This window comes from Crocuta crocuta, unplaced genomic scaffold (genome assembly GCF_008692635.1).
Source record: "Crocuta crocuta isolate KB4526 unplaced genomic scaffold, BGI_CrCroc_1.0 scaffold31, whole genome shotgun sequence".
Lineage (NCBI taxonomy): Eukaryota > Metazoa > Chordata > Mammalia > Carnivora > Hyaenidae > Crocuta > Crocuta crocuta.
In genome coordinates, this window is record NW_027528362.1 from 14191361 (window position 1) to 14209187 (window position 17827).

The window sequence follows — 17827 nt, forward strand, 5'->3', positions numbered from 1 at the left end:
GGTGGGTGTCAGAACCCGCAGACTACGGGCCAACAACAGAGCCCAGGCCTCTATTCTTGGACGTGTGTGTTGGAAACACTGCCATTCAGAGGGCTCTCAGGAAAGAAACGCAAACCTTTTGGGATCTAGCGGAGCTGTAAAAGTCTCAGCGAGGTGTCCGTTCAACCTTCAAATACATCTTTGGTGCATTTCTCCAACGTCCTAGGCCTGCTGGACGCGCCAAGGCCCTTACCAAGGATTCTGAAGCTTTCATCATGAGAACAAGCAAGCCCTAACGGTTGTAAGCAGGGCCCTGACAGTAGTTTCAAACCCAGGAAGCACAAAATCCAGGTGTGCAAAGAAAACCTAGCCAGGATCGGCCCTTACTCACCACCTGCGTCCCCTTCCCTCCTTGGTCTCGTCACGTTGCGAGAGACAGTGTTTGGGAGACCTTTTGAGGTAGTGGCTTGTGAAGAAGGCTGGTTTGCAGTTAAAGTCCACGCAAGACGCGACCCCAGCTGCTGCCGAAGACAGTCCCCGACTCCAGGCGTGTGGTGAGGCTGTCTAAAAGAAGGAAAGAGCGTTTCCTACCTCCAAACACTCAGGCTGCTCACCTGAAACACAGCACACAGCTCGAAGTTTCCCTGAAGTTCCCATCTTGAGTTACATGCTAGAAAGCTGGCTTGGTGGATGACTTCGCCCTACCCGAGTCCATCAGCCACCCGGTCCAAGGCCCCTCAGGACGGTGAGGCTGGCATTCAGGCTCTCACTGGCACCTCCCACAGATTTCTCAGCCTAGAGATCAAAATCGACTTGACTTTTCTTAACAAGTACATATCGCACATCACCTATCTACAACCACTTTGAAATTCATGACTAATTTTAACTTCAATCTCAACACCTTTCGTTCACTCGGCCCTTGTCGGGCACAGGCGTTCACCCTGGAGGCCTGTGCTCTTCCACATCCTCGCCTGTGTCCCAGCCTTCACAGCGCTCCACACAAAAGCAGTATTATAATTTGCAATTAATTTCACACATACATGAACATAAAGCCCGAGGCAAGAGCACAAAGGTCAAGACCGCTGGTGATAATGTGGAGAGCATGTCAGGGCGAGTCTTCCAACAGCTGGTTCTCAGGACGTGCGTTTGGACAAGTGTGACACAATGCCACTTCCTGGGGCTGCGGACACGAGAATGAAAATCTCAGGGCGCCGCTGCTCCCAAGGGGCAGAGCGCAACTTCAGCGCTATAGCGACTCTGCTGGGCCGTCTGCCACCACCCGTAGGCAAGACAGGAAAGAGACACCTGGAAACAGCCCTCCCTTTCTTCTATTTCCATGGGAAAAAGTCATCAACAACATGTTAAACCACGACTTTCAATAAAGTCCTAAATTTCAGAGAAAAAATTCTAAGGGGCCATTTCAGTTCAAAGTTCTCTATACAGTGCTTTTGTTTTTGGGGGCTTTTTTCCAAATTCTAAGGTAAAAATGACCAAGACTATTTAGTTTGCTCTTTCGGCCCGAATACAAGTCAGAGATTAAATCCGTAGACTGTGTCTCACGGTCTTTCCAGGACGCCGCACTCCTCTTAGAACCCGTGAGTGGTGCACTTGAACGTGAGGGTATTTAAGTCACACAATCGTCTATTACAGTGTGACAGTCCCGTGGAACACGTGGGACTGTAAATCTCTCCAGTCAGTGTTCTGGAAAAATACCCCCTTTTGACAGTCTGCTTTCACGCGATTTCCAGGAACGAACTATGTGCAGAAATACGTAAAGAGACAAAGAAGCAAATTTCCGAGTCCACTACTGTGCCGGCTGCTGCTCTGCCCTCAGCCACAACCTCTGCGCCTCCCGGAAACCTGAGGGCTGACGGCCGCTATCCGCGGGCTCCTGGAGCCCCTCCTCTTGACCCGTGAGCCACCAGGCGCCGCCATTCTCAGTTTGAGGAAGATCGTAGCACTTGAGGACAAGACGGCTTTATTTTGGTTTACTTACCTTTTAAATAATTTAATAAAGTGAACGGGACAGGAAACAGGACGGCAGTCACCGAGAGGTAAGCGTGCGGCACAGCAAGGGAGTGAGCTACCGCCAAATGCAAGGCCGTCCTGTCCCGCTCTGAACGAGGGCCGCCGCTCCCGTGCACTCGCCGTACCGGGAAAGGGCCGGCCCCAGGTCACCACAGGCAACCACGGCTGGCGCGGAAGGAGCCCCGCGTGAAACAGCCTGGGGAAGAGTGAAGCCCCAGGGGAGAGCACAGCAGCCACGGCGCCGCGAACACGCGTGGCGCGNTAGTTGAGGGGCAGCGTCTGGGGCCGGGCGTAGTAGTAGGGGGTGGAGTGCGCGTCCCTCGGTAGCGCCTGGGCGAACAGCGCGGCGTAGCCAGACACCTGAAAACGAGTGCGCGGAAAATATAAAATCACCGAACGCTTCCTAAATCAACACAGATAATTTACACTCAGATTTTAGCTCTTTCGCAGTTGATCTTGTACTCTAAGTTTATCTGAGAGTGAGCAAGCGAGCAGGCGAGAGCAGAGGGAGGGACACAGAGCATCCCGGGCAGGCTCCGTGCTGTCAGTGCGGAGGACGCGAGGCTCGGACTCTCGGACGGTGAGATCACGACCTGAGCCGTGTCAGGAGTCTGACGCGTTCCCGACTGAGCCCCCCAGGCGCCCCTGGGGCACTGTCGTACGTGACGCAATAAGGTAACTCTGGGAAACATCTGAAGGAGAAGCAGTGCACTGACCACAGGAAGAAAGAGAACAAAAGCAACCAGACAAGCTATTTTTTTCTCATTATTCTCTCAGGTCCGGAAGCCGACTGCGGCCACAGCTCAGCACAGCCGCGCCGACAAGACCTAGGTGCGCCGCGCAAGGCGCCGGGCTGCGGGGACGGCCTCTCTCTCTCACCTTGTTCGGCTGCTTGCGCGGGTCCTCACTGAGGCTGAGCAAGAGGTAGAGAATTGACCATTTATTCTTCAAAACTCCCTGTTTAAAAAGAAAACATTAATAGAATAACTCTGTACTATTCCCCAGTTTTATCTACTTTTCTCCTAAATTATCTTTATTTCCAACTCGTGTTGTATGTGATGAGTCACTCAGTTCTCCTCCCGGAATCATTATCGTACCACGTGTTAACCATTTGGGTGTAAATTAAAGACAATAGTAAGATAAAATAAAATAGAACAAAATAAAATGTAGGACTGTACTTGGTATATAGAAGTTAATCAATGAAAAACACACAAAAATAAATCAATTCCCATGATAAAAGTGTTATCTAAATTTGTTCATTTTTCAGGTATTGCAACTAATGCCACTCGTCACACACCCGGCACACACCCGGCACACACCCAGCACACACCCGGCACACACCCATTCACACACCCGGCACACACCCATTCACACACCCGCACACACACACCCATTCACACACCCGGCACACACACACCCAGCANACACACCCATTCACACACCCGGCACACACCCGGCACACAGCTACAAATCCTACTCTCGAGAGGTCATTACCCTTGGATAATTTAACCCCTTGAAAACTAACTCCAAAGTCCCCACTGAGAACCCGTTTTTAAACCACCCTCTTCCCAAATAATAGTATCCCCTTAAGTAATTCTTAGAATAACCGACTTTCTAAACCGTGATTTTTAAGACAAATGCCACCCTAAAACAGGCGAATGCTTTTGTCCTCCTTCACCAAAGTCCCATTTGGGCCATAAAATAGACTATTAAAGAAAAAGAGAGAAACCATGATGCACACGATGTGAAGCCTCAGCAAGCTGCACACCCGCCTCGCCCCTAGTTTGCAGGAATCGTGACACGAACCTCATTAACTTCCAGCTGCCTCCTGCTCCGCCCTGACTCACAGCCGTAACCGAGCCCACCCTCAACACCGTGACCCCCAATCGCCAGAGCATTTCTGCTCTATCCAGAGACCTCGCCTCTGGGATGCACGTGCTAATGTGCAGAAATGAGTTTATTTACGAAACAAATTATGGGATGGTTACTTACTTTACACAAGGTCTTCATTATATGGAATATTCCTTGAAAGTTTTTTTTAAAGAAAAAGCTTATCTCAGGTATTTAAGTTATGATCTAACTTAAAGAAATTGAATTACACACAATTTTCCAAAAACAATAAACTCCCCAGAAGAGCGACAGGGTAAGAAAGAGTCCTCAGCCTGGTGGCACACAGACAAATGAGCAAATACGCTTTGGTGGGTTACGCGCCATTTCAGAGAGAGGAGGGTCATTCAAGAGGCCCAGGCTTGTGGAAGGACCCCCGGAGAGGACGGGGTCTCCGAGAAGGGTGGGCTGCAGGTGAAGCTGGCCGCAGCCGGGCCCGAGGAGGAACTGAAAACGGGATGAAGCATCAGATCAGAGGGCTCTCGTGTCGGACCAAGAGCCCTGAGCGCAGGGAGCCCTTGAAGGTGTGAGTGCACCTGCTGACAGACCCAGGAGGCCGGACTGCAGAAGACTCGAAAGGAGACACAGTCACTTGGGAGGAAAAGGCAAAGGGCCAGCAGGCATTCGGTGACCGAGGACCCACCCAGGGCACCTTTGCAGTCCCCTGGGAGCAGGTCCCGGGCTCCCAGGGCTAGCAGACCCCTCAGGCACAGGACCAAGGGCTGACGCCCGTCCACCTGCCTCCCGTCTCCCTAAAGGGTCAGAGAGCGAGGAGCTCCCGGCGCCGCCCCGGAAAGGAGGCCCACATGGGACACCCCCCAACGCCGCCTCCTGCGGTCCTGGCAACCACTCTGGGACGCGGGCTTTGTTCTCTTCGCTCTGCAAATGGCAGAAGCGAAAGTGAACACCTAACTCCCCTACCGAAAGCACAACGCCATGTGCTGGGACGCCCACCGCGGTGCACCCGGCTCCAAAGCGGCCAGGACAGGGGCGTGCCTGAGAACACCCGGTGAGGCATGGGGACGGGGAGGATTCGGGGAGAGAGGTGGAGGCTATGTGACATCCAGGTGTCCAGCTTTTGGCTCTAGATGAACAATGCCATCGTTCACCAGAAAGGAAAGTGGGGAAGAGCGTGGGTGTGCGTGGGTGTGTGTGAACAGACGCCCGGAGTATGAGAACAGGAAAAGGGAAAATGCTCCTTTCAGTTCTGAGGATGCCAGGTTGCAAGGCCTTCTGGGAGCTTCCCGAGGAGCGTCTGCGTATAGATGCCCAGTAGGCAGTGGAAGGTCCCTCTGCACAGCGAGTCTTGGGTTAGATCTTCAATTCTTGCTTTAGAAAAATAAGGACAATATATGGGGTGGAGAGCAGAGAGAATTCCAAATCCAAACTAAATCATGCACCAAAAGCAATCAGCACACAGCATTTTTAAAGGAGAAGGCAGTTGGGGCGCCTGGGTGGCTTAGTCGGTTAAGCGTCCGACTTTCGCTTAGGTCATGATCTCGCGGTTCGTGGGTTCGAGCCCCGCGTCGGGCTCTGTGCTGACTGCCAGCTCAGAGCCTGGAGCCTATTTCAGAGTCTGTGTCTCCCTCTCTCTCTCCTAGAAATAAATAAAACATTAAAAAAATTTAAAAAAAAAACAAAAAAAAAAATAAAGGAGAAGGCAGTGGTTATTTTTAACGAAAGAACAGGTATGTAAACACGCAGGATGGGCCTGACGGAGGGACTGTGCCGAGGTGTGATGGACAGGGACCATGGCCAGGATGGAGGCTTGAGGGACCGGGGAGGAGACGGCCAGGGCACGGGCCGGGCAGGGGCACAGGGCGCGGGCTGGGGGATGGTCCGTATGGCCCAGCAGCACAGCTGAGCTACTACCAAACCCGCTGCCTGTCAGGAGGGGAGCAGCCTGGTCTCACTCCCCTCCCAGCTCGTCAGTTCTGGGTGAAGACAGCCCGAAGCCAGAGAGCGAGCGAGTGGCAGAGCCGCAGCCCGCACCCGTGGGCCATCCCGAGCCGAGACCCGCTGGGGCGGGCAGGCAGAACAACTCCGGCACCACAGACCTTTAAATGCTTCCTAACCACTTCTGACCTCGTTATCTCAGATTCTGAAATCTAAGGACCTTGATTTCAGACTCAAGACTTTAAACGTACACACATGGAATTCTAAACATCCGAACGCACCCCAGGGCCCCGTAAGAGCTGGAAGAACACACAAACAAGCAGGCCTGTGAGGCAGTTACTAGCTAGTGTGGGTGACACCTACCTTCTCCCAGCGCCCGTACCCTGCCGCCAAGGTTCACCTCCCCTGTGACGCTCCACGGCGCCCACGCCACACCCTCACTGCCTGCCCTGTCACGGTGCCCTCCACGAGGCAGGCGCCACCCTACCCCGGCCAGCCATCCTCCTCCCCCTCGGTCCACAGCTCAGTCAACCACACTGCAGACGGGCCCAGGACCACCGGGACCCCTTCCCCGACATCACACCGCCCCACATCCCTCGCGATCCTGCCCAAACCGCGCCTCCGACCCCCTGCCCAGGCCTCGCATGGCACGCACTGCCAAGAAGGGCCCCCAGTGAGGAGGGAGGACAGAACACCAAAACCGGGGACTGGACGATTTAGCACACAGATGGGCTGGCGGTTAATCCACATGTATGTATGTCCCTAAGCTGTTTACTACGAGGGCTGCTCTATCGCGTCCTCATACCCTTCATCCTGCGTCAGCCGCTGGCCGGGCCACGCCGATCTGGGGGCGAGCCTGGGAAGCCGGCTCCGCTTTACCTCTGTTCAGGACTAAGCGTAAGTTGAAAGAAAGGAAAGAAAGGAAAGAAAGGAAAGAAAGGGAAGGGAAGGGAAGGGAAGGGAAGGGAAGGGAGGAAGGGAGAGGGAGAGAGAGAGAGAGAGAAAGAAAGAGAGAAAGAGAAAGAAAGAAAGAAAGAAAGAAAGAAAGAAAGAAAGAAAGAAAGAAAAAGAAAGAAAAAGAAAGAAAGAAAGAAAGAAAGAAAGAAAGAAAGAAAGAAAGAAAAACATGAAAGAGGTAAGAGCTGAATTACTAGTAGCCTTAGGCCCAACTCAGTGATTTTTCTCGCCGTAACGCTAACCCAGTTCCTGGATGAACAAAGCAGGAAACTTCGGATTTCACGTCTTCTCTATGGCAGGAGGGGACGGTGAATGAAGCTCTCACTCTCTAATTCAGCGAACGCGCTGGTGTCCCGAAGGCCAGAGTCTTCTACAAAACTAACAGGTCAGAAAACTACTTGCAGCCAAGTTATCAACATCCAAGCACAAAATGTCCAAAATCAGAATTTCTTTCAGGTCACTGACTACACCAGCACCAGCGAGGCCTGACGAACAACAGCGTGATGGAGACGACGAGCGGCTGCCCTCACACGCGTCCAAGGCAGGACTCCCAAAGGTGGCCCTCGCCGGAATGGGGTAGAGCCTCCATGACAGAAGCTGAGGGGAGCCCAGTGCTGATCCCTCTCCCAGTGCAGTGTTGATCCCTGACCTAAAGCCACACTTAAAAGTTCCCTCAACTTTATCAGCAATTTCACATCAAATCCCGCCCAAACTTACTTTTAATCTTGAAAATCTCTTAAAGAGCAAACACAATACACAATTTTCCATTAAAATCCATCACTCAATGTGATACCACGTAAACAGCTCCCAAGCCCCACAGCAGCCTGACGGCCTCCCAAGGAATGGGGCGCACGCTACCTGTGAGTGGAGCTTTCTGTGGAGCTCTGAAAACAACGCAGCGTCCGCTTCTCTTCTTTGCCGAATAACTGAAAAGTCAGAAAAGAAAATGAGCATGTTAATCACCTACACCGAAATTCCTTCCATGACACGATTTCACCCACGGTCACAGGTAACCGAAGTCTGAAAAGAACCCTGAGCTTGAGGACCAGAATTACGAGCAACATTTCAGCTCTATGAATCTGGCCAATTCCTTTCATCCCTCTGACATGTGTAAAAAGCAGACAACATGAGGCTGGAATCAGAGCCTAGGAGAAAGTCAGCCTAAGCAGTAGAAATGATGGACCTTTTAGATCCTATCTACACACATGGACACGCAACCCCAGGGGGCACACTACCACCAGGTTAACTAGTCAGTGGCTACTGGAAGGAGAGACATAAAGTAAAATACCTTGTGAACGGTCAATTCAAAGGGCGATAATCAAAAACGACAGCCTGACCTAAAACCACACTTAAAAGCATTTTTGTTAACACACACAGCAAATGCCTGTGGCCACACCCACCAGTTCCCTGGAAGCCACAGTACCAGGTGCAAAGTCCAGGACCAGTTCCGTGGAGGATGAGGCTCCACATTGGACCTGGGCCCCGAAGGAGAGGACCACCTTCGCCCGCACCCACAGCCCTGCACGCGCCAGGTGCGCACACGGCCTCACAGGAACCCCACCAGACCCGCCGCTGCAGGAAAGGCACCACTTTCAAGATGTAGCTAACAGCTTCTCCAGTCGCCAAGGAATCACCCAGGAGGACTTCTTAAAATCCCAACAGCCAAGTTCATCGCTTAGCTCTAAACTGTTTTGCAGAAAGACAGTAACTGGTTTGACGGCCAAAACTTTTCCACATGTATGGCTGGAAAGGGTCCTGGTATCACGTTCTGTTCATAAGAACCACACATCAGAGGTTACACCATCCCAATCACACCTGCACTGCCAGGTCTGCTGTGCACAAAGGTAAAGCCATCTCTAAAATGTCCTGATACAGGGCGCCTGGGGGGCTCAGCTGGTTGAGCATCCAACTTGACTTCAGCTCAGGTCACGATCCCAGGGCTGCGAGATCGAGACACCCCGTCGGGCTCTGCACTGCTTGAGATTCTCTCTCCTCCCCTCCCCCCACCCTGAGTGGGTGCACGTGCTCTCTAAAATAAATTTAAAAGTTTTTTAAATGTATTGTTACAAAATGCATTAAACTAAACCAATGTAACTAATATCCAATAATATAATTTGCTTCCTTTTTAAACATAAAAATACTCAAATAAATACAATCATTAAATTAAGTCAGAAATGCTCTGGGGGTCTGGGGGGGCTCAATCAGTTCAGCATCTGACTCTGGACTTCAGCTCAGGTCATGGTCCCAGGGTTGTGGGCTCGAGCCTCGCATCTGACTCCACGCTGGGCATGGAGCCTGCTTAGGGTTCTCTCCCTCTGCCCCTCTCCCAGAACGTGTGCTCTCTTGCGCTCTAGCTCTCAGATTAAAAAAAAAAATTAAGAGATGGTCTTTCTACAGAAGGACATGAGACTGACACTAATGCACAGATACAAAATAACCAGAGGACAATAAAACGGTAAATAACACAAATAAAAATAAACCCAAAAAATGGTGTTTTATCTAATAGTTTGGAAAACAAATCTTTAGTTACAATGTACCCCACTGACCAACATGAAAAATTAAGAAACCAAAAGGTGTTAAGTTTTTCCACGCCAGAAGTTTTACAATTCGTTTCAATGCAAAACACATTAGCATTCTGTATTCTAACTGAGCCAGACAAAATGGGTAACTGTTCTGTGTTGTTCCAGAGGCCAGAATTGCCCCAACTCAACACACCTACCAAAAACTGTAATCAAATTTCAAACGCGTTAAAATGTAAAAATTGTATCTAAGAATTAGTGAAATACGAGAAGTCAGTGGTGACCTATTACATGAAAAGAACATCAGGAATCCTCTCCCCACAGCAGGGCCACCCAGAGCTGGGGCCCAGGGAGGGTGGCGCTCTCCCCACAGCGGGGCCCCGAGCTGGGGCCCAGGGAGGGTGACACTCTCCCCACAGCGGGGCCCCGAGCTGGGGCCCAGGGTGGGTGTCCGAGAGGCGTGGCGGGCACCTGGTGGTAACGGGCAGAGAGGCACACTGTGCGAGATACGGCAGAGGTCCTTGCTCAGAACCACAGAGGATGCACAGGGGAAAACCAAACCGTGATGGTTATAGCTTCCTTCTTACAGAAATCCCAGGGCGTCCTCGCCGCACCCACTCCAACACCACCACCGCCAGTCCCGCAGCGATGTGTCTAGGCAGGTTTTTCAATTACCACACGTATGTGTGACGTGCTCACCAGGAGGCCCTGAAAAGTACGTCCACAAAGGGGACGTTCCGCTGGCACAGACCCGGTAGTCAGGAGGGGTCACTAAAGGTCCAAACTGTAAAATAATCTGAAGTCTGAAACGTGAAAATAACCTACAGTGTACTTAACAGTCATCAGGGTTCAAAGAGTAGTGCTCTTATGTTCAGTTGTGTAGACAAGAAAGGTAAATAAAAGTAAGTTTTTAGAGGTCGCTAGCAGGATAAATACTCCGCTCCTGCCCCCTCCCTTAAATAACACCTCACGCTACATACCACCCGGGTCTGAGCTACGGCAGCGGATGGCTGCTTCAGACCTGACCGCTCGCGGAGCCCACGCGTGCAGGGGCGAGGACCGCCAGGTCCAAGACTCAGAGGTGTGGTCCGCAGACCCCTGGCCAAACCCAGTGAACAGAGCAACAGCTGGGGGGTGCCCGTGCCTGAGGAATGGAAATCCTAGAAGGCGTGGCTACCGGTTTGCCAGCACAGTCCGGAGTCAGCCCAAGCCCGCCTCGTCTGGGCAGTGGACGGCCCGGCCCCAGTGGGGAGACCACTATGCCCCGCTCCCTAGCAGCGGAGCCCAGAGAACTGTGAGGGGCCGGGAACTGGTCTCTGGAGAAAACCACCCTCCAGGGTCACATGAAAAATCTTCACACACCGGTCCCCGTGTCCCAGCCTCCCTCCCTCGCACAGTTGGCAGCTCAGAGGGCAGCGAAGCCCCACCTCCCGCAGAGAGCGCACTGGCACCCCAGTGCTAACACAGGGGAGCTTCCTTCCCTGAGGTGATGATGTGCCCCAAGTGAAATGTTCACCCAGATGGTTCTAAGGTAGAGGTCTGGAGGCTGACAACCGCTAGAAGTGATGCTGGGCTCTCTGTTGCTAAGAATGTTCTAGAACATCTGGTCTCAGGTGCACAATGTTAAATACTGCAAATCCCAGGATATGCAAGACACTATACGAAGCCCCTCTATCTTCCTCACCCTCTCAAACTACTCTGACCTGCAGTATTTAAAACAATCCTTGGGGCACCTGGGGGCTCAGTCAGTTAGGCATCTGACCTTGGCTCAGGTCATGATCTCATGGTTCGTGGGTTCGAGCCCCGCATTGGGCTCTGTGCTGAGTGCTCAGAGCCTGGATCCTGCTTCAGATTCTGTGTTTCCCTCTCTCTCTACCCTTCCCTTGCTCGCTCTGTCTCTCTCTTTCTAAACTAAACATTAATAAATAAATACTCAATCCCCTCACACTACCTTCTAATAAAAAACAGAATGAAGTTGTGCATATTTCTAACATGTGGTTTTACACATATGTGCTAGTACTTATCGCACTGTGCTTGGGAACTGCATGCGTGTATGCGTACAGATACACATATGCATATATACAAGTTTCAGAATCCAACACCTGATAACACTGAAGAAAAATACGTACGTTCTTTCTTGATTTTTTCGGCTACGAGAAATTCATCTCTTTCAACGGTTGGAGCAAAGTTGCTGCCGATAACCCGCACGGCATACTGGAACTGCTGGGCTACATCGGCTGAAAGGAAAATCAGAGGATGCAAATTATTGCCAATCAGGCCACGTTCCAACCAGCTCACGCTTCAGGCCGAAGACGGTGGACTGGGCACATATATCTACCTCCCAGCTTCCCAAGGTTTTAACTGAGAGGACAGAGAAGCTATTCAGAAACCAAAGCAAATGAATGAATAAATGAACATAATAAGAGGTCCAAGAAACAAGAAAGGGAGACAGCAACAGGCCAGAAAGTCTGAAGAACCCCAGACAGACTATGAGCTGAGCCAATAATCATAAAAAACAGAGCAGGGAGAGTCACAGCCGGAATACGGTGCGTGAGAAGTAGCCCGTTCAAGAGAACGTCCGAGAAACTCTAAGGCTGATGTCAACAAATGCAGAAAACCAAGTGGGCAACTAATTTAACAGGCCGCGTACCTCCAATACAGATGATGGCTGAAACCCAGGTGTCTGCCTCCACTCCCTTCAACAAGCCCACTAAATTGAGAAGGAAGTATGTGGTTTGCTTTTTTAACAAAAGCAGAAAGCCACAAGGACAAAGAAAACAGAAGTCAGCCAATATGAAAAGCTGGGAGGCAAATCGACTGTGGGAACACGTTCAGGGCAGTGAAACTTGACATTCAATGTCTGCCTGGGGAGTCTGGGGGGAAGGTACAACACAAACCCCAAGAAGAAACACAGCTCCCTCTGCAGAAGCCCAGGGAGGCTCCGGAGAGGTGGGCGCTCCATTCCTCGGAAGATGTGAATGAACTGAAGCAGAAGAGGCCCAGCTCGAAGTCTGGCTGAACAAGGGCTCCCGGGGACTCTCCCCCTTCCCGTCTCCCAGACTGACTGCCTCACCCGGGGGACTCGCACAGGTTTGGCTGGCACGGCCAGCACAGCAAAGGAAAAGTAGCAGACTGGGGGGCGCAATCAGCACAGCATCCGACTTGATTTCAGCTCAGGTCATGACCTCTCGGTTCGTGAGTTCAAGCCCTGCATTGGGCTCTGCACTGACAGTGCAGAGCCTGCTTGGGATTCTCTCTCTTCTCTCCCTCTCTCTCGGCCCCTCCCCTGCTAGTGCATGTGTGTACACATGTGTGCTCTCTCTCTCAAAATAAACAAACTTAAAAAAAAAAAAAAACTAACCAGCAGACTGAACTTAAGGAGGCCATCCCCCCTTCCCAGACACCAGGAGTGACAATTCCTATACGGGGAACACTAGTAAACACAACACCACCCTACCTTCCCAGTGACGCACAACCACCCTGGAGGGCACACCCCAACCTACACCAGGCAAAACCGTTAACATCTCAGAGTCGTGAGTTCAAGCCCTGCGTTGGGCTCTACACCTGGCATGAAGCGTACTTAAAAAGAAAAAAAAAAAGAATAAAGCAACTTAAATGTGGGGGGGAAATAGTCTCTTTGGTAAACTCAAACACGAATCTCACCCTATACAACATACAAAAATTAACTCGAATACGTCACAGTAAGTGTAAAACATAAATGTACAACAATCTTAGGGGAAAATACAACAGAAGAGACGTTTGTGACTCTTACACAAAGAGTTCTCATGTAAGAAAACAAATTCTGGGCGGCCCCGGCTGGCTCCATCAGCGGTGCGTGTGACTCTAAATTTCTGGGTTGTGGGTTCAAGCCCCACACTGGGTGTAGAAATTACTTTAAAAAAAAATTTTTTTTTTAATGTGATAGGGGTGCCTGGGTGGCTCAATCGGTTAAGCATCCGACTTCAGCTCAGGTAATGATCTCACGGTTCGCGGGTTCAGGCCCCACATCGGGCTCTGTGCTGACTGGCAGCTCAGAGCCTGGAGGCTGTTTTGGATTCTGTGTCTCCCTCTCTCTCTGACCCTCCCCTGTTCACACAGTCTCTCTCTCTCTCTCTGAAATAAATAAAACATTTAAAAAATTATAAAAAAAATAAAAATAAGAAATGTGATAAACGGGACTTCATCCAAAATTAAACTTTTGCTCCGCAAAGAACACTGTTAAGAGAATGAAAATACTGAGGAAATATTTGCAGAACACAAGAAAGAACTTGAATCCAGATTACAGAGAGAGCGCTCTGAAAACTCAATAAGGGGGAGAAAACAATCCAGTAAAAACATACGTAAAAGTGTTAAGCAGACAACTCACCACAAAGGTGACCGGCACAGAAACAGACAAGATGCTTCACGACATAGTCATCGGGGAAGCACAAGTCAAGACGATGATGAGACGCCTTCATTCAGCTGCCCGAACTGAAGGAGACAGACGGCCAGCACCAGGCCGGGCGTCCCGTCCACTGGCCGGTGGGCATGAACCCGGCACGGGCGCGCTGGAAAACATTCTGGCAGTTTCTTTAAAAGCTGAGCACACACTTCCCATGTGGCCTAGCAAACCCATTTGTATCTAATCCAGAGAAACCAAACTTACAGTGACATAAACCTCTACGTGAACGTTTGTGGCTGCAGCCCCCAGGACTCCCCATGACCGCCAGCGCCCAGGACCTGGGACGAGGAGCCATGGGGCGTCCGTTAGAGGGGCGTCGCTCTGCAGCGACATGGGGTCACCTGCCCACACACAGACCACTAGCAGAGTGAACGCGGCCAGTCTCCAGAGCACCCGATCCATTTCCGTGCTCTCCTGAAGAAGGCGCCCAGAGTGATCCAGGACAGAGGGTGGCTGCCAGGGCAACATGGCAGCACAGGGGAAACCGCTGTCAACTTCAGTGACACTACTATTTAAAAACCAGGCCGATAGCAGCCGGAGCCAGTCAGAGGTAAATAAATGCAACAATACAACAAACACAAGATAGAATTCACGAGGAAGAATGGCAAACCTTTCCCATAATTAGTCCTCAAATTGATGGATCGCCAAGTGTGAATCCGGAAAAACTCTGAGTCTCACACCTACACAAAGTCTCAGAACCACAGAAAACTTACATAGAGTGGAATTTCAAAACATAAAAGATAAAGAGAAAATCCTACCAGCTGCTAGATGGAACTTCAAAGGAATAAATCAGTTTAACATCAGATTCTCATCAGTGGTGAAGGAATGAACGCTTTTAAAGTGGACAGAAGGAAAATCCCTTCAAACTTTCCGTATCTGATTGATGATTTAGGAGATGAGGCTCTTGAGCACTCATCCAGGTCAGCAAATCCTCCTGGATCCACTGCTAACGGTGTGCCCCCCATACGCCCATTACGGGGCTCCATCCACCTGCAAAAGGGTCCTAGGTAGCCGGTCACCCTGTGTCTGCTCTTGTCCCTTCGAGTACATTAGCCACGCGGCAGCGAGAGTGATCTTTTCAAAACATAAATAACATCATCGCTCTGCTTGAACCCTCCCATCACACCCAGAATCAATCCTAACGCAAGAGCACGGCTGCCCGACCCGGTCTGAGGCCACGTTACCAGCACCGTGTCCCGCCTCTCCCCTCCCAGCTGCACTGGCCACACACCAGCCTCACCCCATCACTTCACTCGGTTCTCTGTGGAAATGTCACCCCCTCAGACCGCCCTCTGGCTCAAGCACACCCGAACACCACACAGAGCACAGAGTCTTCCTGGAACACCACCACACGGCCACAGGGTGTGCCCAGAACGTGAACAAGGCAGGGCAGGGAAAAGCAGAGAGAAGTAATTTGAAGTGTTTTTGTGGAGTCCTAGGATTGGGAGTAGTTTTCATTTTCTTCTTTATACTTTCCCACGCCTTTAAAATGTCCTAAGTAGTAAACATTAATTTTATTTTTTTTTNAAGTGGCATTGAAAATATCTCACCTGCAAGGGTGCATGTAAAACTGTTCTAGTTGAGAAAATATTTTTAGAGTACCACCATCCTGAGTTCTACAAAAAATAATTAACATACTCAAGTACCTGGGACAAACATCTCCACTCCAAAAGATTCATAAACTCTGGATTTTTCCAACAAAAATTCAAAACTCCTCGACACCAGAAACACGGTCTCTATGCTCTGCGCCCGCGGTACATACGGCATTTCACTGCCGCATCGCCAACCTCCAGCTTCCCTCGCTGCCAACCAAGTGTGCAGCCTTTCTTTCCTGCTGATAGAAAAGATTCGAGAAATACGTCTGCTAATGTTAAATGAAATCTGCCTAAGTTTCACAGGCAGATGCATAGAATATGGACTATTAAATTCACAGTGACGACTATTCTTTGTTCAGTGAAATCTAACCATCAAACAACATCGACTACAAATTTCTAGTTTAACACTCCCAAAATATTACTCCATTTCTACAGTACAACTAAGCTCAATCAGTAATTCAAAGACGAATTCCCAAGCACCTGCTATACGCCAAATACCACGGGCCCTAAGAGGGGACAGAAAACAGTGGTTGACCATGCGGCTCAGTGAGAACACGAAACACGAGGCAGGTAACTCCACAGGCGATGGGTCTGTGGTAAGAGCTCGTAAGAAATCGAGCAGGATGCCGTGCCGGCAAACACGGAGGGCCTCAGACACAGGCTGGTCAGGGAAGGCTTCTCTGAGGAAGCAGCCCTCTGACAGGCAGGAACCCGCCACGAGAAAGGACATGAGGGGATTCAAGGGCCAGTGTGTACGCGGTCCCTCAAGGACGCCAGTGTCACTGTTTCTAAAATCCAAGCTGTTCCATCCGGAGTCCCAGGCGAGGAGGTCCAGGCTGCGGGTCTCTGACGATCGGCCAGGGCCAGGATGCGCCATTAGAGTGCTGCACCGACTTCACCGGCAAGCACCAGAGGAATGTGTTACGTCCTCCCGTCCAATCCGCTCTGGGTACCAGGGGCCCAAAGGGAAGGCAGTGCTCGTCTGCGCAGCCTCTGAAAGTATCTCCCTCAGAAGCAGCAGGGACCAGTGAGGTCAAGGACACGCTGCCCGGCGCGCACACACCCCACGGGCGTGCCATGCTTAGAACGGGCAGGGGAGGGCAGAGGCGGGAGGCCAGTGCGGGGCTGCCCGCACTCAGCACGGAGACGCTGCCAGATTCCACATGGAAGAGCAAGAAGGAATTGATTCAAGGCATCAGGCTCCGGAACTGGAGATCTGGGTTCCAATCCTAGCCCTGCAATTGGGCAGCTTGGTGACAGCGAGCAAACTACCTGCCCTCTCCACGTGCGTGTCCTCATCTACAAAGTGAGGTAAATGAGAAGCACTCCAACCGTCTGGCAACATTGGGAGTTAAATACACCAACCCACAGCGTATGCAGAGTATGGAAGAGAAAGTTCTTGAAAAACGTTAGCTATTTTTATTATTATTAATCTGAAAATGTCATTTCGATGCAAGATATGTCTACCACAGCCATTAAAACCACAACTCAAAGCACCTGGCTTTTAACTTTTCAGCAGGGTAACTTGGTCTTCGCCCTGCAGGTCACACATAGGAAACAAACGCTCTCCACCCGGCGTGATCAAATGTACCCTCTAGAAAGGACCCCCGGCTGCAGCACGGAGGAGGTTCACGCTCAGGACAAGAGAGGCGGCAGAACTGCATGACCTCAATCTCAACATGAAGACCCCAAAGAGCACTCAGATGTGGGCCCAAGAGTTTTCAAATGACAGTACCTTTAGACCCCACAAGGGTTACACGAGCACTTGGGTAGAAGAAACCGAACATAAAGATGCGCAGAAATGAGTGAATCCCAAACATGCAGCCGCGCCCTGCCTGGGCGGCGTGCTCTCCGACTTGGAAAGTGAGCGGCGCAGAGGGGCGTGGTTTGGAAGGCCCCGGGCACACTAGGCCGCTGTCCTACAGGACAAGACAGCACATCAGCCAAACCACACGTGCTCACAGAGGGAGCCCCTAAACCTGCAGTCTTCGTGCCTCCAGACGCAGGCCACAATGACCCTACGCTAGCGCTTCAGACACCACGCGCCCACACGCTCCTGCAGAATCACCCTGTCTGCAGACAGCACCCGTGAGATCAATTCCGAGGTGTCACACGTAGACCATTCACAGCGACAAGGTGCGAAGGCTTAGCCACCGTAAAAGGTCTGCCCCTTGGGCCACTGCCACACCACCGGTCCCACCCACAGCAACCGTGGAATCAGGTTCTTGTGTGGCCGCACCCAGCGCGCAGCTCCCGCAATGGAAGGCAGGCTCCGAAACAAAAACAAAGCAAGACATGACGATCCAGACTTGGGGCTCTCAACCTTGTCAGTCTCGGGGCCCCTTCCTCTCAACACTGAGGATCCCTGAAAGGATTTATTTATGTAGATTATGTCAATATTTACTGATTAGAAATTTAAACCAAGATCATTTTTAAATTTTAAATCATTTTGGGGCGCCTGGGTGGTTCAGTCAGTTGAGCGTCGGACTTTGGCTCAGGTCATGACCTCACGGTTTGTGGGTTCG

The 17827-nt window shown here is 51.0% G+C and overlaps 1 protein-coding gene across 1 annotated transcript in view; it reads right to left on the reverse strand.

Moving 5' to 3' along the window:
* TUBGCP3 (tubulin gamma complex component 3) overlaps window positions 1–13723 on the reverse strand; it is a 66530-nt gene extending 52807 nt beyond the window's left edge. Inside the window, exons 1-6 of the mRNA XM_077754009.1 lie at window positions 13633–13723; window positions 11396–11503; window positions 7606–7673; window positions 2887–2964; window positions 1976–2367; window positions 371–543 (exon numbers count right to left, since the gene is read on the reverse strand). Of these exons, the coding sequence (XP_077610135.1) occupies window positions 371–543; window positions 1976–2367; window positions 2887–2964; window positions 7606–7673; window positions 11396–11503; window positions 13633–13723 (910 nt within the window). The remainder of the gene's footprint in view (window positions 1–370; window positions 544–1975; window positions 2368–2886; window positions 2965–7605; window positions 7674–11395; window positions 11504–13632) is intronic.
* Between the last annotated feature and the right edge of the window lie 4104 nt (window positions 13724–17827).